Source organism: Peromyscus maniculatus, chromosome 3, assembly GCF_049852395.1.
Source record: "Peromyscus maniculatus bairdii isolate BWxNUB_F1_BW_parent chromosome 3, HU_Pman_BW_mat_3.1, whole genome shotgun sequence".
Taxonomy (NCBI): Eukaryota; Metazoa; Chordata; class Mammalia; order Rodentia; family Cricetidae; genus Peromyscus; species Peromyscus maniculatus.
The window spans coordinates 61,121,174-61,146,374 of record NC_134854.1 but is presented as its reverse complement, the minus strand read 5'-3'; the positions used below and the strand labels follow the sequence as shown (position 1 = coordinate 61,146,374).

Genomic DNA, 25,201 nt, shown 5'->3' with positions numbered 1-25,201 from the left:
AATGGACTCATGTACAGAGTATTTGTCTCTGTGACTAGCTTGCATTGGGTTTGTTTGGTTGTTTTTGTTGTCTTTTGTTTTTGTTTTTTTGTCTTTTGGAAATAGGGTTTCTCTGTGTAGTTTTGGTGCCTGTCCTGGATCTTACTCTGGAGCCCAGGCTGGCCTCAAACTCACAGAGATCTATATGGCTCTGCCTCCTGAGTGCTGGAATTAAAGGTGCGGGTGACCAGCTTGTTTTACTGAGTAAAGAATCTTCAAGTTTCACATAGTATAGTCTATGTCCAAATTTCAAAAGCTCAGACCAGAATAACCTAGTTTCAAATAGAACAGTTTCAAGTGTACAGCAAAGTTCAGTAGATGGTAGAGAGGTTTCCTGTCGGCATTCTGTAGGATGGCGGTACATTGAGTCTTGTCATGAGTATGTGTTGACATGCCATTATCACCCAGAGTCTATATTACTTTATGGTTCATTCTATGACTTTGAATTTAGTGAAAATCAACTATGCTCTGCCTGGTCCCCCCCCTCCCCCCCAATCCCTGGAAATCCTACTCCTTTTACTGTCTGCATAATTTTGCCTTTTCTAGAATGTCCTATAGTTGTAATCATACAGTGTGTAACCTTTTTAGATGGTCTTTACCTAGTAATATCCATTTAAGGTTTTGTTTTTTCCCCTTCCATGTCCTGGGAACTCACCCCTGCCACCACCCCTTGACAGGGTCCTGCTCTATAGCTCTGGCTCATCTGGAATTTGATATGTAGACCACACTGACCTCAGACTTGTGATGCTTCTGTCTCTGCCTCCTAAGTGCCGGATTATAGGTGTGTGTCACCATGCCTAACTCAATGGCCTGTTTCTTTTGAGTGCTGAACAATATTTCATTGTCTAGATGAACAGAACTTTTGTGTCCAGTCACTTACTGAAGGACATCTGGTAGCATCCAAGTTCTAGCAGTTGCAGACAAAGCCGCTGTAAACATTTGTGTGCGGATTGTGGTGTAGATGGAGTTTGTCAGGTTTTTTGACTAAACACCAAGGACTTAATTATGGGGTCATATGGTAGGAGCGTTTGTTCAGTTTGGGGAGAAACTGTCTTTGAAGGTGACTGACTACCCAGCAAGGAGTGAGCATTCCTGTAGCAAACAGAGTTCACTCTTGTCGTTGTTTGTGGGGTTTTTGTTTTTGTTTTTTTGGGATTTTTATTGCTCATGCACACAGAATTTGTACCACTAGAGCAGAGGCTGTGGGTGACTCCTATTTCCAGTTCGGTGGGAGGACCTGCTTAGTCTTAGAGTGATGAGCCATTTGGTAATGAGCCAGTTCGTGAGTTCTGCTCTCTACCAGAATCAGGCTGGATTTATCGTCCTTACCTTTTCGGTTCTTCTTGGGATGCTTTAGGGCAGTGACCACTTTTTTTTTGTTGTTGTTGTTGTTGTTTTCCAGACAGGGGTTTCTCTGTGTAGCTTTGCGACTTTCCTGAAACTCACTCTGCAGCCCAGGCTGGCCTCGAACTCACGGAATCTGCCTGCCTCTGCCTCCCAAGTGCTGGGATTAAAGGCATGTGCCACCACTGCCCAGCAGTGATCACTTTCTTAATCACATGGTAGAGCTCCTCAGAGAGATCAGGAGCAAGGCCTCTGGACTTGAGATTTTATTCTCGATTTTTTATTACCAGTCACACAACGGACCTGTGCCACACCATGTGATTCCATCAGGATCACACCTCTTTGGGAGGAAGTTAGGCCTTTCTTGGCTAGTTTAACAAATGTCAGCTTCAGCCAGTGGGGATGCTAAGGCCGTAGGGCAGAGCTGACTGGGACAGGCCCCTCCCTGGAGCATACATGCAGAGGTCTGGCAGCAGAGGACAAGGGACTGTGTGTGGAGTTCAACCCATGCAATAGGTATATAGTTATTACTGTGTATTATATATGTGTGTGTTACTGTGGTTTACTGTAAGTTCCATGGTAACATGATATTCAACACTTTTCATATGCTTATCTGCTGTACTGTATCTTCCTAGTGAGGTGTTTTGTCCATTTTTAAAATGAGTTGGTTATATTCTTATTGTTGAGTTGTGTTTTTTTTTTGTTTGGTTGGTTTTTTTTTGGTTTTATTTTGTTTTTGTTTGTTTGTTTTTCGAGACAGGGTTTCTCTGTGTAGCTTTGCACCTTTCCTGGATCTCACTCTGTAGACCAGGCTGGCCTCGAACTCACAGAGATCCGCCTGGCTCTGCCTCCCGAGTGCTGGGATTAAAGGTGTGCGCTGCTGCCGCCGCCGCCGCCACCTGGCTGAGTTTTAGTTATTTTTAAAATTTTGAATAACTCCTTTTTCTTTTGGCAAATGCTTTTCCCTGTTCTGGACTTATTTTCTTGACAGTGTATTACTATTGTGTGACCTTTCATGGGGAGATATAAACAAATATCTTTTCACTCCAGGTATGGCACCAGCAATAAACTAGAGACATGATTCCACCCAAATCTAGCTTGGTGAGCCAGTGAGTTTATTGGGGTTTCTCACAGGAGTGTGAGTGAGGATTCACATACAGAATAGGTAACTGAAAGGTCACCGCATTACTGAAAAGCCCACTCTAGTGTGGATAATAAGTCATGGAAACTGCATCCCTGGGACTCCTGGCTTGACTTGCAGATGGTTCCATTGAAGAACTCCCTGTTCTCAGCAATTATGACTACTCACATGACCTCAGAGAGGGAGCTTTTGGTCCTTTAACTTTCTGAGCCTCCTTGAATTATCTATAAGTTTCCTAAACTTTCTGAGCTTCTGCAATTTTCTTAGCCTAAGAACATCCCTGCTCCTTATAGGAGGGAAAGTTTTGATACAGAGGAAATAGCCACCTAATACCTAATGTGTTCAAAGATCAAAGGGTTTATTGTTTTTAGTGTGTGTGGGGTTTTGTCTGCCTGTGTGTTGTATAATATCCTCAGAGACCACAAGAGGGAGTCAGATCCCCTGTAAACGTAGTTAGTTATTATTCTACAACTAGGTGTGGGTACCTGGGGCTGAACCCGGGTCCTCTGGAAAAGCATCTACCGCCCTTCACCACTGAGCCATCTCTTCATCCCTGAATAAAAGTTTTTACTTGAATAAAGTCTATGAATTTGAGGCCAGCCTGGTCTACCTAGTAAGTTGCCCTCCAGTCAGTGCTACATAGGGAGACCCTGTCTCAAAAAAAGATAATGTTGGGGCTGGAGAGATGGCTCAGGGGTTAGGAGCAATGGCTGCTCTCCCAGAGGACCTGGGTTCAATTCCCAGCACCCACATGGCTGCTGACAACTGTCTGTAGCTCCAGTTCCAGGGGATCTGACACCTTAACACAATGCACATAAAGTTAAATAATTTTCTTTTTTTTTTTGTTTTTTTTGTTTTTCGAGACAGGGTTTCTCTGTGTAGCTTTGCGCCTTTCCTGGGACTCACTTGGTAGACCAGGCTGGCCTCGAACTCACAGAGATCCGCCTGGCTCTGCCTCCCGAGTGCTGGGATTAAAGGCGTGCGCCACCACTGCCCGGCAATAATTTTCTTTTTTAAAAAAAGATAATGTTGAATTAAGAGACCAATAGTTTTTGTTTTTGTTTTTTTTTTTTGAGACAAAGTCTCAATGTAGTCCTGACTGTTCTAGAAATAGCTATGTAGGCCAGGCTGGCCTCGAACTCACAGAGATCTGCCTGCCTCTCCCTCCGTAAATGCTGGGATTAAAGGCGTGCGCCTCCGTGCCTGGCTGTGTTGTGTCTTTCTATCCATGAGCGTACAGTCACCCTTTTTGTCTTCAGTCCTGTAGTTTCTTTGTGAGAGTTGTGTAGTTTTCCTCGTAGAGATTTATTCTACAACATGGTGGCTACAGTTCGTGACTGAAGTCAGATGCTTTCATTCCCAAAATGATACGTATATGAGGCAACGCATGTTTTAATTAGCTAGGTTTTACCGTTCCATTGCATATATGTACTTTCAAATATCATGCTATACATGATAAATATGTATTGTTTCATATGTCTATTTGAAATAAAAATGAAAAGTTGAAAATAATTTGTAACATCTCCTGTTTACTACAGGAGATATGTTCCCTGACCCCCAACAGACACCTAAAACTGGATAGTGCTAAACCTAAAACTAAACCATAACATTTTTCGTTGCCTCCCTCCACCTTCATGTAGCTCTTATACATATTTTGTAGATTTATACTCTGATATTTCACTTTTAGGAGGCATTAATAGAGAAGAAATTATGTTTAATTCCAAGTTCTACTTGTCCATTGTTGATATATAAGAAAACACTGATTTCTGTACCCACCCTGTATCTTACAACCTACTTGCTGTTAAATCCAGGAGTCTTTGGTTGATTAAAGCTCACGCAGACTGTCATGCCACGCAGAGACAGTTTTTTTCCTTCCCAGAGATCTCTCTCTTGTTTCCTTCCTCTTTGCTCCCTCCTCTCTCTCTTCCCCTCCTTTCCTCCTTTCTTTTTCCTTATTTCTTTTGTCTCCTTTTTCTGTCTTTTACTGCATAAGCTATGAGTTCCAATGTAATGTCAAAAAGATGTAATGAGCGGAGACATCCTTGTCTTGTTCCTGATTTCAATGGGAAACCTTAGAGTTTTTCATCTTTAAGTAAATGGGTATAGTCATTTTTATAGATGTTCTTTATCAAGGTGAGGAAACCCCCTTTATTCCTAATTTGCATTTTTTTCCTTTTTAAGGTGGACTGATATGTGGTTCGTCTGTACCGAGTTTTGTTTCTGCTTCACCCATTGATGGATACCTGGGTAGCTTCCACCTTTTGGCTGTTGTGAATAATGCCGCTATGAACATGGGTGTGCACAGAGCTCTTTGAGACCCTGCTTTCAGTTCTTCTGGGTAAGTACCAGAAGTTGAATTGCCAGTTTATGTAGTAGTTCTATTTAAAAACATTTTAGGGGCCGGCGGTGGTGGTGCACGCCTTTAATCTCAGCACTGGGGAGGCAGAGGCAGGTGGATCTCTGTGAGTTCGAAGCCAGCCTGGACTACAGAGTAAGTTCCGGGATAGGCTCCAAAGCTACACAGAGAGACTCTGTCTCGAAAAACCAAAAAAAACCAAAACAACAACAACAACAAAAAACAAAACAAGCTCTTAGCGACCGGCCGACGGTGAAGATCTGCCCGGTGGAGGACAGCAGACAGCGTGGACCTCTCCACCCTTCCCCCAAGCCTCTGAATAAAGTGTGTGTTGACTCTAAAAAACAAAACAAAACAAAACATTTTAGGAACCAATACACAGAATTTCATATATGACAATGTTCATTGCGCTGAAATCTGGAAGCAGCCTTGCTTCATTAACACAGCTGTACAATAAAGTATTCTATAGCTATTTTAAAAGAAGGTGGTAGGTTTGTGTGTTTTAATATGTCAAAATGTCTAGGTATATTAAAATGAGAAAGACAAACATCGTGTCATTGTAAACCTGTTTTATTTTAAATCTGTGTACATGTTTGCTTCACTTTTCCTCACGAATAATGAGCTTGTGGAGATGGGAGGGGAGACTGTGACAGAGAGACAGTTTTTCTACCTCAGGCACTGTTTCCGTTCAGGCCTTACAAGGAGCACAGTTATTGGGGTTGTTTTGTTTTGTTTTGTTTCGGGACAGGGTTTCTCTGTGTAGCCTTGGCTGTCCTGGGACTACTCACTCTGTAGACCAGGCTGCTCTTGAACTCATGAAGATCTGCCTGCCGCTGCCTCCTGAGTGCAGGGATTACAGATGGGTGCCACCACCACCATCCGGCAGGAACACAGTTTTGTAAACACAACCAAATTGAACTATTGTTTGGGGAGGCTGTCCCATTTGGTGTGTTAATGTTTCTAAATAATAGTGAATTTCTGTCAAAATGATTTCACATAAAAAATATTTTACTATTTTATGTCATTTGAATTTCCCATACCTTGGTGTGGTCAAGTAAGTAATACAATCAGAGGTTTGTCCATTTCTCTGCTCTAAAAACCACTTAGTGTAAGCGTTGTGTTGCGTTGGACACTGAGTCGCCTTCCTCTGCCTCCTCTTCCTCTTCTCTTATAGCTGTAGATCTTGATGGAGGAGCACGGAGTGACCCAGACTGAACACATGGCTACCATAGAAGCCCACGCAGTGGCCCAGCAGGTGCAGCAGGTCCATGTAGCCACGTACACAGAGCACAGTATGCTGAGCGCCGATGAAGACTCCCCTTCCTCCCCTGAGGACACTTCTTATGATGACTCGGACATCCTCAACTCCACGGCAGCTGACGAGGTAACTGCCCACCTGGCTGCTGCAGGTAAGGTTTGCACCGGAAGCTTCCTCTTTCCGTGACCTGTGGGTTCATGCCTGTCTGAAAGAGCCTGGGGTTCAGCACTCTCACACTGCTTTTCATCATTTTTTTTTTTCAGTGCTGGGGATCAAACCCAGGGCCTCGCACATACTAGGCAAGTACTCTACCACTGAGCTACACCCCAAGCCCTTCATCACAAAATTTTAAGCCTGCATCTCCAACTTTAGCCTGTTCTGCGAGAGTTGAGTTCTGGGGTCACTTACTGCTAGTGTGGTGGCGTTGGCTGTCTCTTCTCATCCATTCTGCCAATCTTCTGGGTTTTAGCCGGAGTGTCTGTTTATATTAAATGTAAGGGCTGACATATTTAGATTTTAATATTTCTAAGGTGAAGAACAACATGTCTAGTATTGGCTGGGGATGAACCCCAGGCTTTCACATGCTAGACAGAGCAGTGCATCTCAGTCCTAGACTTGGTAAGGAGAGTGGGTTTCTGCACCTGCCCGGACTTGCACTGTAAGTTCCAGTTTGTGTGGAAGTCTATTATGATTTTAGATTTCCACAGTGATATGTGAGTCTACGGTGGGTTCACTTGGTAATTCTTCTTTCTGAGGGACTTGTGGATGTGTTGCTACCTGTTGTTAGGGATAGGTCTTGTTTATGCTGGTGCTTCGTTTCATATGCCGGTCACAATGTGAATGAATGTTCTGTGATGTGTTTGGAAATGATTTTTTAAAAAAAATTGGGGTCTAAAGTACTGTGCTGGACATGGTTTCTGTTCACTTTTGCTAGATATTACCAAGAACACTAGTGATCCTTGTCTCAGCCCAATTTATGGATTTAAAGTTTTCCAGGATACCAGCTGACTTAAAGCTGGCTGTATTTTGTATCATTCTGTATACAATGCGTATTTATCATAGTGAGGACACACGTATGAATCATGCTTGGGTTTTATTTAGGAAATGCAGGGCAGGAAACCAGTGATCAGGAATGGCCAAAGTACTACATTTTAAAACTATGCTGTATTTAATTAAGGTGAAGAAGAAACATATAATAATCTCATACTATAACTTATGACCCACTGTGCTGTTCCTGGAAAGGAGAACTTAAAAAGTAAGGGAGGGGCTGGGGGTATAGCTCACTGGTGGAGCTCTTGCTTAGCTCGCATGTGAAGACTGGGTTTCAGTGTTCGTAACATGTATGTTGTGAACTTTTTAGACTTCCCAGAAGAGGGCATCCTAACATAATGAGCCCAGGCCAGTTCCCTCCTAGGAAGGAAGAGGCTTCCGAGACACGGCTTTGCTGCACTGCTGCACTGGGTTGGCATAGAGTGGGGATGGTGCACGGGGGGCCGAGACTGGTTCAGGGCTGAGCACTTGCCTGGCACGTGTGAGGGAGGCCCTGGCTTCCGTTCCCAGCATGACTGAGGAAGAGGTAGCACTGGCTAGGTATAATGGCCCATGCCTGGAGTCCTTTCCACTAGGAGGTTGAGGCGGAGGAACACTTGAGCTCAGGTGTTCAAGAGCAACTTAGACAACACAATGAGACCTCTCCTCACAACAAACAGCAAACAGAACAGCCCAAGACAGGAAAGGACTGGAGTCTTGCATCTGTCCGCTGGGAAAACAGAGGCCCTTCAAATTCCTAATGAGTTGCCACTAAGGAATTGTAGTTATATGTACTACAAGGTATAGATTCTTTGAATAAGGTCAGAGCTTACTTCTGAAGACGCTGTCAGGCCACTAGTGGCAGGGTACGTGCAGGGGAGTGCCAAGAAGAGGGCATTTCTGACTAAGGACTTTCAGATGAAGAACGGGAAGGAGGAGGCCATTGCAGCTGAGCTTTGTGAGCAGGAGGAGAAGATAACCGCACAGGACTTAGGGCTCTGCAGGCTGAAGTGTTGCAGAAGCATCTGGGTGTACACACACACACACACACACACACACACACACACACACACACACACACACACACACACACACGATCACAGTGAGCAGAAGAATTCACAGAGGTGGCAGAGGGCCTCCTTAACTGCCCGGGTTTATGATTGACCCCAACTTGTCACATTGGTTGCTTGCTAGAGAAGGTTTCTGAGGACTAGTGTGTAGCATCATCGTATCTAAAAGGCAACTCAGAAAAGTCAAATGACTATGTTGCCTATCAAAAAATGTTTCTAATTCTCTTCAGCCTAGAACAGCTCTTGATCATGTTGGTTTTCAAGGAAAAAAAAATTAAGGGCCTAGGGAGATGGCTCAATCAGCAGTGCTTGCTGAGCAAGGTGAGGGCCTGAGTTTGGTCTCCAGGACCCAGGTAAGAAGCTGGGCGTGGTGGCTTGCACTTAGAACCCCAGCACTGTGGAGACAGAGAGAGGCGGATCCCCTGGGGCCTGCTGGCCAGGTAGCCTAGTCCAGTTGCCACTCTTCAGGCTGATGTGTGGATAGCACCTGAGGAACACACATATGTGCACCAAGCATGCACACATGCACAGAATGGTCAGCCTTTTCCGTATTAGTCTCCAGTGTCAATTTCAGAGGACTTGATGTTTCTGGGTTTTGGTTTTGTTTGTTTGGCTTTTTTTTTTTTTTTTAAAGATGTATGAGTGTTTTGCTGCATTTATGTATATGCACCACACTTGTGCCTGGTGCACACACAACTTAGAAGAAGGTGTTTGATCTCCTAGAACTGGAGTTAGAGATGGTTGTGAGCTGCCGTATGGGTGCTGGAGACAATGGTGAGTCCTCTGGAAGAGCAACAGTGCTCTTACCTGCTGGGCCACCTCTCCCATCCCCCGGGTACTTCATTTTAGACAAAATTGAATTATTTTCTCTGAGGCAGTGGATAGAAGGAGAAAGAGTCACATGTTCTGTAGAGACAATTGCTACCTTGAGAATGAGGTTTGACAAGTTGTCTGACAAGTATCAAATCTGAATCTTGAAAAACAACCTGACATTAGAATACAGAAAAGAACAAAATCGACACGACCAACACATATGCTTGCTACCCAGCTTTTGTCAGGCATTCCTTCCCGCTACTTTAACATGTTCAGTCCGGGCCTTCAGAAGACTGTGTCTGCATGCATTATGCATGCCACAGTGTGCTGTGGGGACTGCTGGAGTCAGTTCTCTCTGTCTGCCAGATGGTTCCAGAGATGGAATTCTAGTTGTTAAGCTGGAGTAATCACCTTTACCCACTGAGCCATCTTTCTGGGTCCCCAGATTGTTTTGTTGTTGTTGTTTCTTTGTTTTTTGTTTTTTGTTTTTTTGTTTGGTTTTTTTTTTTCCCCAGACAGGGTTTCTTTGTGTAGCCCTGGCTGTCCTGGATCTCAGAAATCTGCCTGCCTCTGCCTTCGCCAAATACTGGGATGAAAGGCATGTGCCACTACTGCTGGCTAGGCTCTTTTTCTTTATTTAGGTTCTTTTCTTTATTTAATTATTAACATATATATATATATATATATATATATATATATATATATATATATATGCATTGTACAAATTGATGGGTTTCATAATGACATTTTCATTCAGTATTTTTATGAGATTCAGTTATGTTGATAATGTGGTTGTTGCATTTATTATCAGAATCAGAACATTTTGCCATTTGTAGATATTTATCTCAGACTTCACAGCTGGAATTACAAGTGTGAGCCACCAATTCCTGTTCCAAACTCTTTGACAGTGTCCTATAGCAATATATTTTATAATTTGTCCTCAAATAAACAAATATACATATAACTGAAATGGTTATTTTTTTTGTTAAATGATACCTTCACCACAAGTGATATATCCTTTTTGGTTTTTTTATTTGTTTGGTTTTTTGTTTTTTCGAGATAGAGTATCACTATGTAGCTCTGGCTCTCCTAGAACTCACTACATAGACCAAGCTGGATTCAAATTCACAGAGGTCCACCTTCCTCTGCCTCCTGAATGCTGGGATTAAAGGCATTCATGACTACATCCAGCTACAAGTGATATATTCTGATGTTTTTTGTTGTTGTTGTTGTTTTTTGGGTTTTTTTTTGGGGGGGGGGTGTTTCAAGACAGGGTTTCTCTGTGTAGCTTTGCGCCTTTCTTGGAACTCACTTGGTAGCCCAGGCTGGCCTCGAACTCACAGAGATCCTCCTGGCTCTGCCTCCCGAGTGCTGGGATTAAAGGCGTGCGCCACCAGCCACCACTGCCTGGCCTTATTCTGATGTTTTAATCCACTCTGACTTTATACTGTTTTATTCGAAAAATACTCCTCACTGAGCAGTGGTGGTGACGCATGCCTTTAATCCCAGCACTTGGGAGGCAGAGGCAGGTGGATCTCTGTGAGTTTGAAACCAGCCTGGGCTACAGAGAGAGTTCCAAGACAGCCAAGGCTACATAGAGAAACCCTATCTCAAAAAACCAATAAAAAAAAAAAGAGAGAGAGAGAGAAAGAAAAGAAAAATACTCCTCATGAACTACTAAAGGCTTACCATTTGCTTCATGGGAAGAAAAAACTTTGTGGCGTTTCTTTTTGAAATGGTGTTCTTGAAATATTTTATTTTATTTTCAATTATGTATATGGGGTGGGTGGGGCATATGAGTACAAAGCCTGCAGAGGCCAGAAGAGGGCAATAGAGTCCTTGGAGCTGGAGTTACAAGCAGTTGTGAACACTCATCTAGGTGCTGGGAACCCAAGTGGGGCTGAACTTGAGTCCTCTGCAAGAGGAGTGTGTGCTCTTAACCACTGAGCCATCTGTTTGGCTCACGCTGGCCTCTGACTCTCAGTCCTCCTGCCTCAACCTCCCTAGTGCTGAGGTTTCCACAAGTGGACTTGACAAACACTCCCTGAAGATACATACAGGATGGGAGCTGAGGGACCAAAGACAGGCATATTTTGGCTTCCTGAGTACCTTGCTGAACCACAGTACTAATCCCATGCTACACCGGGGTGTGCTGGAGCACCACAGCTTCCCACCCTGAGTTGCTGTGTCCGGTCTCTCATTCTCCCTAACCAGGTGGGGTTCGTTCACAGTACCCGTCTAAATGGCCTGTCCCTAGCCACAGCTGATTTCTCCATGTCTGATAGCCTGCGCTTCTCACCCTTGTCTTCTGCCTAGGGTCATTGTAGTTCACTCATGTGAGCTTGTCTGTCCAGGAGCTGTCCCATGGTCTGTAACTGGAGCTATAGTGATAGGTGATAGGATCAGTACCACTGTTGAGTATCTTCCAAATTGCTTTGCTTACTCTTGACCTTGTATTTACATTTACATAATGGGATTAGTTTATCAAGTTCTAAAAGCACTCATATTGGAATTTATATTTGAATTTGTAGATTGATCAAATCAGGGTCCCTAAAGCTTACCGGCTAGCCAGCTCAGCCAAATCTGAGAATCCAAGTTCAGTGAGAGATGCTTTCAGAAAGGTGGAGTGTACACCCACACTGCACATGCTCACACACAGACATAAGCCCCAAACTGACATTGGTTTTATATGTATATATACACATATATAAATACATATATATATAATTTTTGTTGTTGGTTTGGTTTGGTTTTGGTTTTTCAAGATAGGTTGTCTCTGTGTAGCCCTAGCTGTCCTGGAACTCAGAAATCTGCCTGCCTCTGCCTCTGCCTCTGCCTCCCAAGTGCTGGAGTTAAAGGTGTGAACTGCCGCCGCCTGGCTTTAAGGGTATTATATTGACATTTGCAATTTACTTTGAAGTGCATCAAAAGACATATGGTTTGACAAATAGAGAGTAGATTTGTATGATGAACTGTTAAAATTCTTTCAGCTTTGTTTATACATTTAAAGTTTTTCGTGATAAGATAGCAACACAGTGAGAAAACCAACCTGATAGTTTAAAATGGTCAAAGGATTTAAAGAGACATATCTCATATTCAGTGTCACAGAAAATACAATGAGATGATACCACACCCCTAAGAGGGTAGCTATTGCCAAAGTTAGCAAAGAGAACCACTGTTGGCAAGAGCGTGTCCTTTGTACATCACATGGTAATATAAAATAAAGCTACTGTAGAAGAATGTGGAGTTTCCTCCAGGAAGTTAAAGATAAAAGTAGGCCTTCTGGATCATATGGCAGTTCTATGTAACCAAATGAACTGGATCCCAAAGAGATATTGATCCCTATTCACAGTAGCCAGTATGTGAAGACAACCTAGATATCTTTCTGTAGATGAGAGGCCAGAGGAAATGAACACATACACTCATAACCTCAGCCTTCAAAAGGGGAAATCTTGCCATACGTGACATCATCAAGCGACCTTAAAGACATTATCCTAACACACATAGTCCAGTCACAGAAGGACGGATACTGTATAATTCCACTTAAGTGAGGGATTGAGATAGCCAAGTTCAGAGAAACATCCAGTAGATGGTTGCCAGGCTGAGGGAAAGGAGGTGTGGGAAGTTGCCGTTCAACAGAGCGTTTCAGGGCTGGGGTTAGAACTTGGTAGTTAGAGCCAGAATGCTTGCCTAGCATGCTCCAGAGCAGGGGAGGAAGGAGGGAGAGAAGGCAGGCATGAAGGCAGACTAGATGGGAAATAGCACATACCTGGCAAGGAGGATCAGGAGTTCAAGGTCATCCTCCATTACTTAACTCTAAGGTCAGCCTCTCCAGCATGAGACTCTCAAAAATAGAAAGGAAGAGGGGGAGAGATGATTTCAGTTGTGTAAGATAGAGAAATTCTAGAAATCTGTATATCATGGGTGTAGTTAATAATACTGTTTTGCACACAAAATTTTATTCAAAGACGGATCTTCTGTTAAAATATTGCCATTTATAATAAAACAGGAGGGGGCAGTGCAATTAATATTTTTTCCCCTTATAGCTAGCTTGGTACAGTGGTACCTGTAATTCCAGCACTTAGGGAGCTGAGGCAGGAGGATCATTTTGAGTTCCAGACTAGTCTAAGTTATGTAGTGAGACCCAGGAAAAAGAAAAAAGAAAAAAAGAAAGAAATCCCTACAATATGTTTATGATAGAAGGCAAGTGGTCACCTGGCTTTGTTTGCCCTGAGGGTTGTTTAGAGTGTCGTTTCATCAAGACCATCCTCTAACCCTGAGCAGCCTGCAGGCGGGAGCCTCTGGATTTACAGAACAGCTTACTGCAGTTCACGCATTGAGAATATACGTGCCAATAGAAATGTTAGCAATTTAATTTTCATCTAAGCCTTTTATAGGGCTAGCAAGAAGGGATAAAGGTGAAATCCTGTCTTTGATATGTTGAAACCCCCAAGTATCAAGACTGCAGTAGTAGTTCCTTAGAATTGTCCTTCATTTATCCTCCCCCCCACCCCCAAAGCCCAAGACCTTTATGCATTAGTTTCAGGACAGCTGGACCAGCCTTTATTAGCATGTTCTTGTTGGAGTGAGGAAGTGTCCATCTCTTTGGCCAGGATCCTCTCATCATCTGGACCTCATGGCTACTGTCTTCCTTCCTTGGCACAGTTTCCAGCTCAGCTGGTATTCTTCCAGATGGTCCTTTATACGTGGGGTGGTCTGTTCACTTGGTTCTCCCGGGTCCTTAACTAACAGTCTTGGAGCAGAGGGAGGGCCAGGGAACTAGAACTTAGCTTGTTTCAGTGTGGCCAGGCCTTTTTCTCAATGCTGCAGTATTTCCTGGGACCTTTGAGAACACTGGCCTAACAGTGTGGGCATGCTGGCAAAATAAAGCAACAGCGTTGTACGAACTTCAGGATGGTGTGTGGTGGGAAGGTGGAAACTTATGTGGTTCATGAGAAAGATATTGAAGAACATTGATTATACCAGAAACGTTCTGATTTCACTGATAACGTGTTGTTTTCTCTCTTGTACCCTTGCAGGCTCCTGCCTAATCTCAGCACATACTTATTATTTCAGGTCCTGTGGGAATGGCTGCTGCTGCTGCTGTGGCAACGGGGAAGAAACGGAAACGTCCTCATGTGTTTGAGTCTAATCCGTCCATCCGGAAGAGACAGCAGACACGTTTGCTTCGGTGAGGGCCACCTTACCCCACCTTGCTCTTCTTCACGTGCTTCCTGTGTAGATGGCAGGACTAGAATATTTTTTGCTAGCTTCCTCAAGACACTGGATTGGAGTATTTGATGGCAAGTTTAGACTTAGAACCATTTCCATAAAATTAAATTGATGAAAATACAGAAAATATGATGTATAACATTGACCAGCTATGGTAAAACAAGCCTTTAATCCCGGCATTTGGAAGGTAGAAGCAGGTGGATCTCTGTGAGTTCCAGGCCAGTCTGGTTTACATAGTGAGATACAGGTCAGTCAGAGCTACACAGTGAGACCCTATCTCAAAGGAAGGAAGGAAGGGAGGAAGGAAGATATCTAATGTCACATTAATCCATCCAGAGAAAGTTTGTGTACCTGCTGTGTGCCGGGCGGCACTTGAGGTGTTTGGAAGCATAACACTGAGCAACAACGTCCCTTAAAGAATTTATATTCTGAAAGAAGGAGAAAGAAAATAAGCCGGGCGGTGGTGGCGCAGGCCTTTAATCCCAGCACTCGGGAGGCAGAGGCAGGCGGATCTTTGTGAGTTCAAGGCCAGCCTGGGCTACCAAGTGAGTTCCAGGAAAGGCGCAAAGCTACACAGAGAAACCCTGTCTCGAAAAACCAAAAAAAAAAAAAAAAAAAAAAAAAGAAAGAAAATAACAATAACAAACACTATTTTCAATCAGAGGAAGGTTGTGAGGAGAAAAGAGAAGAGAGAAAGTGTCAGGAGGTCAAAGAACGCAGTTTCTCTATTCTAAGAATGGTCTGGGAAATCCTTTTGATGAGGCAGGTTTTGCCGAGAGCTGGGAGGAACTGACAGAGTCCCTGTGCTTATGTCTAGGGAAAGAGCATTTCAGCAGAGGGAGTATTAAGAGCCAAGGTAGACATTTTATTATTTATTATTTACCCTTTTTTTTTTCTTTCTTTTTTTTTTTTGTCCTGGAACTCACTCTATAGACCAGGCTGGCCTCAAACTCACAGGGATCCACCAGCCTCTGCCTCCCCAGTGCTGGGATTAAAGGTGTGCACCAGCACCACACTCAGTCAAGGTAGTTATTTTTAACAAGCAGCCAGGGAGAGTATGAGGGACTGGTTAGAGGAGTAAAGGAAAGCCCAGCCCCATTAGGAGGCTGGCAGGCTTGTGTGGTGGCTCATACTTACAGTCCCAGCACTCGGGAGGCTGAGGCAGAGGATTGCCACAGGTTCAAGGCATGGTTAGCACACACCTATAACTTCTGCACTCAAGAGACTAAGGTAGGCAGGTCATGGCTTTTGAGCTAGCCTGGGCTACATACCAAGATCCTATCTCAAGGGAGAGTAGAGAAAGAATTTGAGGCAGTGACTGTCAACCATTGATTCAAGATCTACTGCCTGGTTTTCTGTTTGGTATAATGAAATGTAGGATCCTGGGTCACAGGATAATTCCTGTGACTCAGAGGAAAGATGCAGCATTATTTTATGTTGTATGAGTGTTTGCCTGCATGTATGTGTGCACAGTGTCAGTGCCTGGTGCCCACAGAGTTCAGAAAAAGGGTTTGTGTGCCTGCATGGACTTATGTGCACTTTAGGAGGACAGAGGCAGTGAGTTCCAGACAGTTGTGAGCCACCTAACAGGTGTATTGGGAATCAAAGCCAGGTCCTCTGAAAGAGCAGAAAGGCCTCTTAACCACTGAGCCACCTCTGGAGCCTCTGTTATAATTGTTTGTATGGTCAGGTCATCTTCTGTTCCTCTTTTACTGTAGTTGGTGTATAAATTAACTTTATCGTTGCTGTGTATGGACAGGATAAAGACACAATATGCAGAGGTATCCAGTGGGATCTGCTTTGGAGCAGGCCTCCACAGAGAAGTGGGGAAGCTACTGAAGAAACTCTTTCATTTCATCCTCATTTGCAAAGCACTGTGGCTTTGTGTTCGGTTTTCTTTTCTATAGCTGTGGTAAAGTACTCTGACCAAAAGCAATTTAGGGGAAGAAAGGATTACACTGTGATCAGGTCACAGTTCATCAGTGAGGGAAGTCAGAGCAGGAACTTGAAGGAGAAACCAGGAATGCTGCTAGCTTGCTCACCATGTAGACCAGGTTGGCCTTGACTTCACAAAGACCTGCCTGCCTCAGTGTCCCAAGTGCTGGAGTTAAAGGTGTACCACTTGTACGCTTACGCTTTAAGTAGCTTTCTAACCAGCCCAGGACCCTGTCCAGGGAATAGTGCTGCCCACAAGGGGCTGGGGCCTCAGTGAACAGACGTGGCCAGTTTGGTCTGGACAAATTCCTCAGTGCACCTACCTTCTCAGTGACTCTAGGTCAAGTTGACAGTTAAAGCTAGCTAGGTATTGTAGTGCCCACCTGCAAAGTTGGTACTTGGAGGATAGAGGCAGAGGATCAGGAGTTTAAGACCAGCCTTGGCTAATGAGACCCTGACTCAGAAAATCCAAATAAATAAATCCAAAGCCACCATACTTTCCCCCTACATTTATTTATTTTGTGTGTGGTGGGGCCTGTGATTACACACACACTATGGTACATGTATAGAGGCCAGAGAATAACTTGCTGAGGTTCTTTCCACGATTTGGGATTGCATTCAGGTTCTCAGGCTAGCACCTTTACCACTGAGCCTGTCACACTGACCCACAGCATTTAAAAGTACTTACTTTGGATATAATATACCAGTGTGAAATGAATACTATACCAATAAAAGAGATTTGTCATTTGGGCCACCTTTATTAAATAGAGATGACAAAATAAGTCTGAAAGTGGCATCTCAGCAGTCATGCTTACAATTGTAAACAGCAGTGATTGGTGTTGAAACTTAGCTGGGTGTATTGGTTGTGACTCCAGTTGCAGCACTTTGGAGGCAGAGGCAGGCAGATCTCTGAGTTTGAGGCCAGCCTGGGCTGCAGAGTGAGTAATAGGAGAGCCAGAGCTGTGTAGAGAGACCCTGTCTCAAAAAAAAAAGTTGTAATTTACTGAATTAAAAGTTATGCTGTCTGTGTCCTGAGACATAAGTCCCAGTACATCCTCATGTGATGAGCTTAGAGAGTATGTCCACACTTTCTCTGACTGAATTCCATACTTCACTCTGCTTTCTGTTTTCAGATTTCAGAACACATTTGATCAGAATTGTCTCATATCATAGTAAGTTTGGTCTGTGACTCGTCACAGTATTTTTTTCCTGTCCTGTAACCTTTTATTTCCATTCCATTCAGGAAACTCAGAGCCACACTAGATGAGTATACTACTCGAGTGGGACAGCAAGCTATAGTCCTCTGTATCTCACCCTCCAAACCCAACCCCGTCTTTAAGGTGTTCGGAGCAGCACCTTTGGAGAACGTGGTAAGTCAGATCTGAGCTGGGTTCCCAAAGGCCCTTTGCTTTGTGTAGGGTTTTTGCCTTTTATTCCTCTTTCCAGTTCAGTGTTAAACACTTCTTCTTTCCATGTCAGTCAAGAACACAGCAGACGGTAGAGCTTTGTTGAGCCTAGTTTGATGCTTGATGCTTGGCTTGGCCAAAGCTGTTTCATGCCTTGTGCACAGAGAATTTTTTTTTCCCCGTTGTTCGAGACAGGGTTTCTTTGTATAGCTTTGGTGCCTGTCCTGGATCTTGCTCTGTAGACCTCGAACTCACAGAGATCCGCCTGGCTCTGCCTCCCAAGTGCTGGGATTAAAGTCGTGCGCCAGCCACCACTGCCCGGCAGAATGATAATTTTTTAAAATGTTCATTATTGCAGGGTGGTGGTGGCATACATCTTTGATCCCAGCACTTGGGTGGCAGAGGCAGGTAGATCTCCATGAGTTCAAGGCCAGCCTGGTCTACAAAGTAAGTTCCAGGACAGCCAGGACTGTTATACAGAGAAACCTTGTTTCAAAAAACAAAACAAAACAAAATGTTCATTATTGTTTCTAGTTCCTTAGTCAAAGTATTGTACCCCATCAGGGGCAGTGAAAAAGGACAGTATGTTGTTAGGAACCAATACGGGGCTAAGGATGTAGCCCAGGTGAGCCCTTGCCTAGCATTTGTGAAGTCTTGGGTTCCATCCTAAGCACTTTACCAGGTGCTGTGGTCCATGCCTGTAATCTCAGCATTCAGGAGGCGTGGAGGTAAGAGGATCAGGTATTCAGGGTTATCCTTGGCTACAAATCCAGTTCAAGGCCATCCTGAGCTAAATTAGACACCACTTTTTAAAAAAAACGTGAAATTTATTTGTATCTGAAACTGAACACTAGGTGATTCCGGGGTAATACTTTTATAAGGTGAACTGGAAGCACATTATTAATCACATATTTGGGTACATCTTTTAAAAAAATCTCTTTTGCTGTTTTCAAAAAAGTTGGTTTAGCTGGGCATGGTGACACACACCTTTATTCCCAGCAAGAGAGGCAGGTGGATCTCTGGGTTCAAGACCAGCTTGGTCTACATATTTTTATTCTTGGGCTTTTTTTGTTATTGTTTGTTTTTGGTTTTTAGTTGTTGGTTTGTATGTGTGTGTATGTCTTGTAAGTATATGCCTCATGTGTGTGTGTGCTCTTGGATGTCAGACAAGGGCATGAGGCCCCCTGGCATTGGAGTTACAAATGGCTGTAAGCCACCATGTGGGTGCTGGAGATTGAACACGGGTTGTCTATAAGAACAGCCAGCATTCTTAACCACTGAGCCATCTTTCCATACCCCTAATATTAAAAAAAAAAACACACAGAAAGAAAGAAAATAGTTTGAACTGGAGTTGTCTCTCGGTGTCGTGTGTGTGTGTGTGTGTGTGTGTGTGTGTGTGTGTGTGTGTGTGTGTGTGTGTGTGTGTAATAAGGATAACAGTACTTTCCTCCCTGGGGACAGATGTTAAGTCTGACTGTCTGCCGATATCAACTGCTAAGGGGAAGTGCTGAGACAAGCGCCGAGCTTAGGCAGTGCTTGGGCCAATGCTGCCCACTGTGCTCTGAGGGCAGCTCTCTGAGGCTTTGTGCAAACAAAGCTTCATAGGAACAGCCTAAAATATTTTCTTGAGAGCCAGGCAGTGGTGGCACATGCCTTTAATCCCAGCACTCGGGAGGCAGAGCCAGGCGGATCTCTTGAGTTCTAGGCCAGCCTGGTCTACAGAGCGAGATCCAGGACAGGCACCAAAGCTACACAGAGAGACTTTCGCCTCAAAAAACAAACAAGGGTCTGGAGAGATGGCTCAGAGGTTTTAAGAGCACTGCCTGCTCTTCCAGAGGTCCTGAGTTCAATTCCCAGCAACCATATGGTGGCTCACAACCATCCGTAATCAGATCTGGTACCCTTTTCTGGCCTGCAGTCATACATGCTGTATACATAATAAATAAATAAATCTTTAGAAAAACAAACAAACAAACAAACAGAAAAAACCAAGAAAACTTCCCAAGAACTCCAGGGAAAAAAAAGTAGTAGCTGTGGAGCTGGGGAGATTGCTCCTTAGGTAAAGCACCTTGCCATGTAAGCTGGAGGGCCTAAGTTTGAATCCTGAGAACTAAAGCCAGGTGTGGTAGCCCACATCTGTAATCCAGTGCTCCTGCAAAGAGATGGGAGACTGGGTCTGAACTCTCAGCTGCTCCTGGCCATGAGGACTAACACCTGAGGCTCTCCTGCCCTCAGTGCATGTGGAACCACACTCACATATGCCAAGTCTAAATAAGAGTCCGCCTGAATGCTTTAATTTTCAAGTCTCAAGACTAGATGCCTGGGCTAATGATACGGCTCATTGGATAACGACTCTTGCTGGCAAGCCCAAGGATTGGAATTCATCCCTTGGAATCCACATGGTGGAGGGAGAAAATCCATTCCTACACATTGTCCTCTGACCTTCACACATAGTGCCATGGCACAGACAGAGAGAGGCAGGAGGAAACCAACACAAAATCTTGCTGTAAAACCAACAAACCTAGGAGTCCACACTTGGTGGAGGAGCTTAGTCCAGGGGCTGGAAAGAGAGCAGGAGGAAGCCGGCCGAACTTCACCAGCCACAGCTGGAGCATGGCTCCTAGCCACAGAGTCCTAAGTGTGAGGGCTGCCCCATGCTTGGGCCGCTCCCGTTATATGCTCCAGATGACAATCAGTTTTAGTCACAGTGGCACCTGGGCACATTCTTTTAATTTATTTATTTTTATTTTATGTGCTGCTGTCTTGCCTGCATATATGTGTGTGTGAGGGTGTCAGATCTTGGAGTTACAGACAGTAGTGAGCTGCCATATGGGTATTGGGAATTGAACCTGAGTCCTCTGGAAGAACAGTCAGTGCTCTTAACAGATGAGCCATCTCTCCAGCCCCATATGGGTAAATTTATAAAAAGATCTTTTATGGAACTTTCCAAAGACTACTCATATCCAGAAAGCTTCAGAAATGCAGAAGAATCCTGGTATATTGTCCAAGGCTGTTTTTTCAACCTGACTAAAGGCCAGTTTCTAAATTTTCAACAGTACATTGGGGCCAAAATTCTAATGGTTTGTGTAAGTGCCCTAAACCTAATGGAATTCATGGGACTATTTGGTAATAATACACCTCTCTGTGTGTCTGAATACATGAGATATTTCATGAGACATGCTAACAAAGACTGCTCAGCAGTGTCATGTGTTTGCTGTACACTCTGTATTCTGGGAACAGTAGTATGAGTGACACGTGATTATTTGAGACTAATTTAAAACAGGAAGATGATTAAGACAGGAATACTTGAGAAGGTTTTTCAGAGTGTATGTGGAAATGGAGTTGGACTTTCAAAATAGGCAGTATTTGGATAAGAAGTAGAATTAAAGGCCCAGAAGTAGAAAATAACTTGCTAGAAGCAAAAACTAATGAGGATGCTGGCCAACAGTGTTAGATGTACTGAGATTTTGGAAGATTGGAAAATGAGGTTTGTGGGTAGGAGGCGGGGAATGCATCTCAGAATTGAGAGATCAAATGGAATTGAAACACAGCTCTATGATTATGGGAAATCTACTCCACTAAGCAAGCTTAGATGGGAGTGCTGTATTCACCTGGATTGTTTTGTTGCAAATTACTCTAAAGCATAATCTGTCAGCAGTTTAGCAAAATACCAGAATATGACTTTTCTTGATCCATAAAAATGGCTGAAATTAGCTAGGCAGTGGCGGCACACACCTTTAATGCCAGCACTTGGGAGGCATAGGCAGGTGGATCTCTGTGAGTTCAATGCTAGCCTGGTCTACAGAGAGAGTACCAGGACAGCCAGGACTACACAGAGAAACCTTGTCTTGAATCCTCACCCCCCCACACACCAGAAAAGGGCTGAAATTATTTGGTACTGACTAATGTAATAGTAATAACCCAACATTTTCCCAACTTTGAATGCCAGATATTACCACCACAATCGAAAGTGTTTTTATACCATTTTCATTCCTCCTATGGGCCTGCATGTGTGAATTCAGCTTGATACACTAAGTTAAAGAACCCAGACTTGGAAGAGTCAGGCTTTGTTCCAGTCTCCAATTCCCTTTGTGGACTAGAAGCATTACAAACTCTGAAAATAGAAGCCTGTATAATGCCTAGATCGTAGCGGTGCTTATGCTGTGATAATACGCACTGGTGATAGTATCTGAAGCTTTTTGTGTTAGTATAAATCTGATTTAGTTGAGTTATAGTGAGTCTAGCATTTGGGCCATTTTTCTTTCATTTCCTTCGCACTGCTGTCTGGAGGGTCCTGTAGCTTTAGAACTGGGTCTGGTTACTATTCGGTGTGTGGGTTAGAGTATGGGATCTTTCTCTTCTGAGCCTCACAGTGAGACTCCAGTATGGAAGTAAGTTCACTGAGCAGAAAACACTGTTGGTACTTCTTGACAAAATTCATTTTGTCTTCCCATTCCAAGAACATGCCGGAAAACAAGTTAATGTCCTGTCCCATCTAGTTATAGCTCCATAATTCCATGGCTTTATTATCCCTAGAGACATCCTTATCTCCTTGTGTATTCTAAGTGAATAAACCAATTATTGATGGTTGCGGATCCAGTGTGTGCCTCCTTTTCCTGCTCATGATAGAAGGGTGCACACGCCCACACACTCTGCACTGCCTCTGCCCAAGGTTCTGCTGTCTCGATCCCTCTCACTGCCATGGGGAAGAATAGTCACGGCACAGCACCGGTTCAGAACTGTGCGGACATGGAGAGAGGCACCAGGGCTCTCAAGTTCACCTGTCTCCAGGGAGTGCCTGGAGGGAGGAGAGCTTGAACAGTGCGGCTCCCTGGCCTCAGGTCTTACTAGTTAGTGATGGTACTTTGGCACTCAGATGTATTATCCACCCCTTGCTTTGTCTGATTCTTTTCAGTCCAGCCTCTTGAGCACTTGGATCTCCTGTCCGTGTGGTACCTGGCTTTCTATTATTTAAAAAAAAAAAAAGCAGTTTCAAATACATTATAGAGTTCAGAGACCTAAGTCCTCAGAGCTGGAAAATGATTTTGACAGCTAACTGTCACATTAGATGTGACCTGGGTCAGAACTGGCCTGGGAGAAGCAGAGTAATGGATGTTATTTACATTAGATTTGGAACAGGTGTTGGATCTCTGTGGATTGAGACAAGACTTTTAACTGAGAAACAGTGGTATTTCTATAGAACGTTCCCACTGGCTGCTTCCTATTGTTACCTAAAATTTCATCATCTTTTCATTTGATTTGGTTCAGTGGTTTCTTTGGGGCCAGCGGGTATTTTCACCTTCTACTTGCAGGAGTGTTTGTTCTTGGAGCTGTGCAGTGGCCAAGGGACGCCGGCCCCACCCACTTTCTTGTTGCTTGGCACCAGCCCTTCCTGGCTGTTGAGCATCTTGTTTATTTCTGCCCTTAATTCCCTGCAGGTGCGAAAGTACAAGAGCATGATCCTGGAAGACCTGGAGTCTGCTCTAGCAGAACACGCCCCTGCGCCACAGGAGGTTAATTCAGAACTGCCACCTCTCACCATCGACGGGATTCCAGTCTCTGTGGACAAGATGACCCAGGTACAGGGCGGGAAGTGAGGAGGAGATGCAGAGGCAGGAGATGCAGGTGTGGGCGGGCCGCTCCTCACTTGCTAGCTTTGTCTTCTGTGGTGTGAGCAGAGCAGGAGACATAGACTAGAGTGTATGACAGCCTTGGAGAAGGCAGAGTCCCAGGAAGAACCTCCTGACTGAGCGCAGACATGCACCCTCCTCTCTGCTGACCACCCTCTCACCCTCTGGGTCTCTGTGCTAGGGAAGGAAGCTTTCTCCTTGGGGTTGGTTTGACCTGGAAACTCTTAGATGTTTCAGGCATCTAGTCAAGGGAGACAAGTTTAGCAGGCAGGGCTGCTCCTCCATTCTACCAACAGGTTTTTGAGGCAGGGTTTCTCTCTGTAACCCTGGCTGAACTGGAAATTGCTATATAGACCAGGCTGACCTCAAATTCAGAGTAGCTGTCTCAGCCTCCCAAGTGCTGGGACTAAGGCATGTGCCACCATGCCTGGCTTCTTTACTAACTTTTGGTTTTGGTCTGTTTTCTCCATGTAGAATTTTAAAGCAATAACTTTTATTTTTAATTGCTGTTCCGTTCGGGTGCCCAGCACCTAAAATCACATGCCATCTAAACAATAGTACCTGTTTAGTAAATAGCCTGAGAATGTTGGATCAAAACTGAATTCAATAAAGTAGTGGTCAGCTGGTTCCCTGAATAGGTCTGAACCTGCGACTTGGTGATTATACTGCATTGCATTTTATAAATATAAAGGTAGAGCAGGGTGTGGTATCACATGGGCTATGATCTCAGAACCTGAGCATAGATGCAGGAGAATCATAAGACTTCAAGGCTAGCCTGGAGTACATAATGAAACCCCATCTAAAAAAATAGTACTAAACCTAACCTGTGACCATTTGATTATTGGAAGACAGACCTTTCTGTGGACATGGAGGATATTTCAGTAATGGTTCAGAAAGAAAGGTGTATTCCTATCCTTTCATAGCTGGTGTTACATTCTATTGCTAGTTCCGTTTTGCATGGTTACTTTTAAGAATCTGCTCTTAAGAAACTCAGCCATGAGATGCACGTAAAGCAAGCTGATCCTCTGGTGTAGGATACTAGCGTAGAATCATCTTCTGTGGTGGGTTTTCTCCCTCACTTCCATGTTTGATGTGTTGATTGAAATAGTCCAAGGTTTTGATGATAATAAACATGCTTACGTGCTGATTTTCATGATGAGCGTTCAGTAGCCTCAGAAATTAGAGAACAGACAGCTACTGTTTAGAAAGCCAAGCATCGGAACTTCAGTGTGCCCCATTCCATGCCACACACTTGGTAGATAGATCAGAACATGCTGACAGGTCCAAGGAAAGCTGATGCTTGATCACCAGCTACACACAGAGACTTTGTCGTCAGCCTACATGTTCACTGCCATACATTTCCTCCTTTCCCTTCTCACACACGTGATGATTGAAAACAAAACAAAGCAAATAGTCTTAAAGGCCTTAGCATTTCAAAGGAGCCAGGAGAGGTGGTTGAAGGTGCTTGCTGCCAAGCCTGATGACCTGAGTCCACATGGTGGGAACTGACCCCCAAAGTTGTTCTCTGACCTTCTCATGTGCTCTGTGGCAATGCCCCCACAATAAATAAACATCAAGAAATTACAATGTGAGGAGGAATAAGTAGGGTGATAAAAGATCAACCCTAATAGAATGAAAATTTCAAAGTATTCGGAAAGTATTCAGAATCATATTTTCTCCCTCTACCTTTTATTGTTTTCTTTCCTCATAACTTTCATCTTAAGCTGAGCCAAATGCCTCTCAATTTTAAATGATCTTAAAGCCTTTCACTTTTAATAGTAGTAAAAGAGTGTTTAATTTCAAACCAAGCCTGGACAGACAAGAGGCATGGGGGAAAAAGCACTTCTACATATTTCTCCTGAGAATCTAAACTGGCACCTCCTAAGAGGCAGGTCAGTAGTGCAGAGTTTAAAGTGTGCATGTCCGGGATTGGACAGATGGCTCAGCC

The 25,201-nt window shown here is 44.0% G+C and overlaps 1 protein-coding gene across 11 annotated transcripts in view; it reads left to right on the top strand.

The window, feature by feature from the left end:
- The window catches only part of Nrf1 (nuclear respiratory factor 1), a 111,579-nt gene that overhangs the window by 39,058 nt on the left and 47,320 nt on the right, over positions 1-25,201 (top strand). For 6 of the 11 annotated variants that reach the window (XM_076566574.1, XM_076566568.1, XM_076566569.1 and 3 more), the window contains 6 exons: positions 4,706-4,862; positions 6,055-6,289; positions 6,402-6,437; positions 14,127-14,241; positions 17,461-17,587; positions 23,062-23,202. In XM_076566574.1, coding sequence (XP_076422689.1) covers positions 6,067-6,289; positions 6,402-6,437; positions 14,127-14,241; positions 17,461-17,587; positions 23,062-23,202 — 642 coding nt within the window. In that variant the 5' untranslated portion in view covers positions 4,706-4,862; positions 6,055-6,066. The remainder of the gene's footprint in view (positions 1-4,705; positions 4,863-6,054; positions 6,290-6,401; positions 6,438-14,126; positions 14,242-17,460; positions 17,588-23,061; positions 23,203-25,201) is intronic. The other 5 variants (XM_076566575.1, XM_076566572.1, XM_076566573.1 and 2 more) reach the window with 1 other exon arrangement.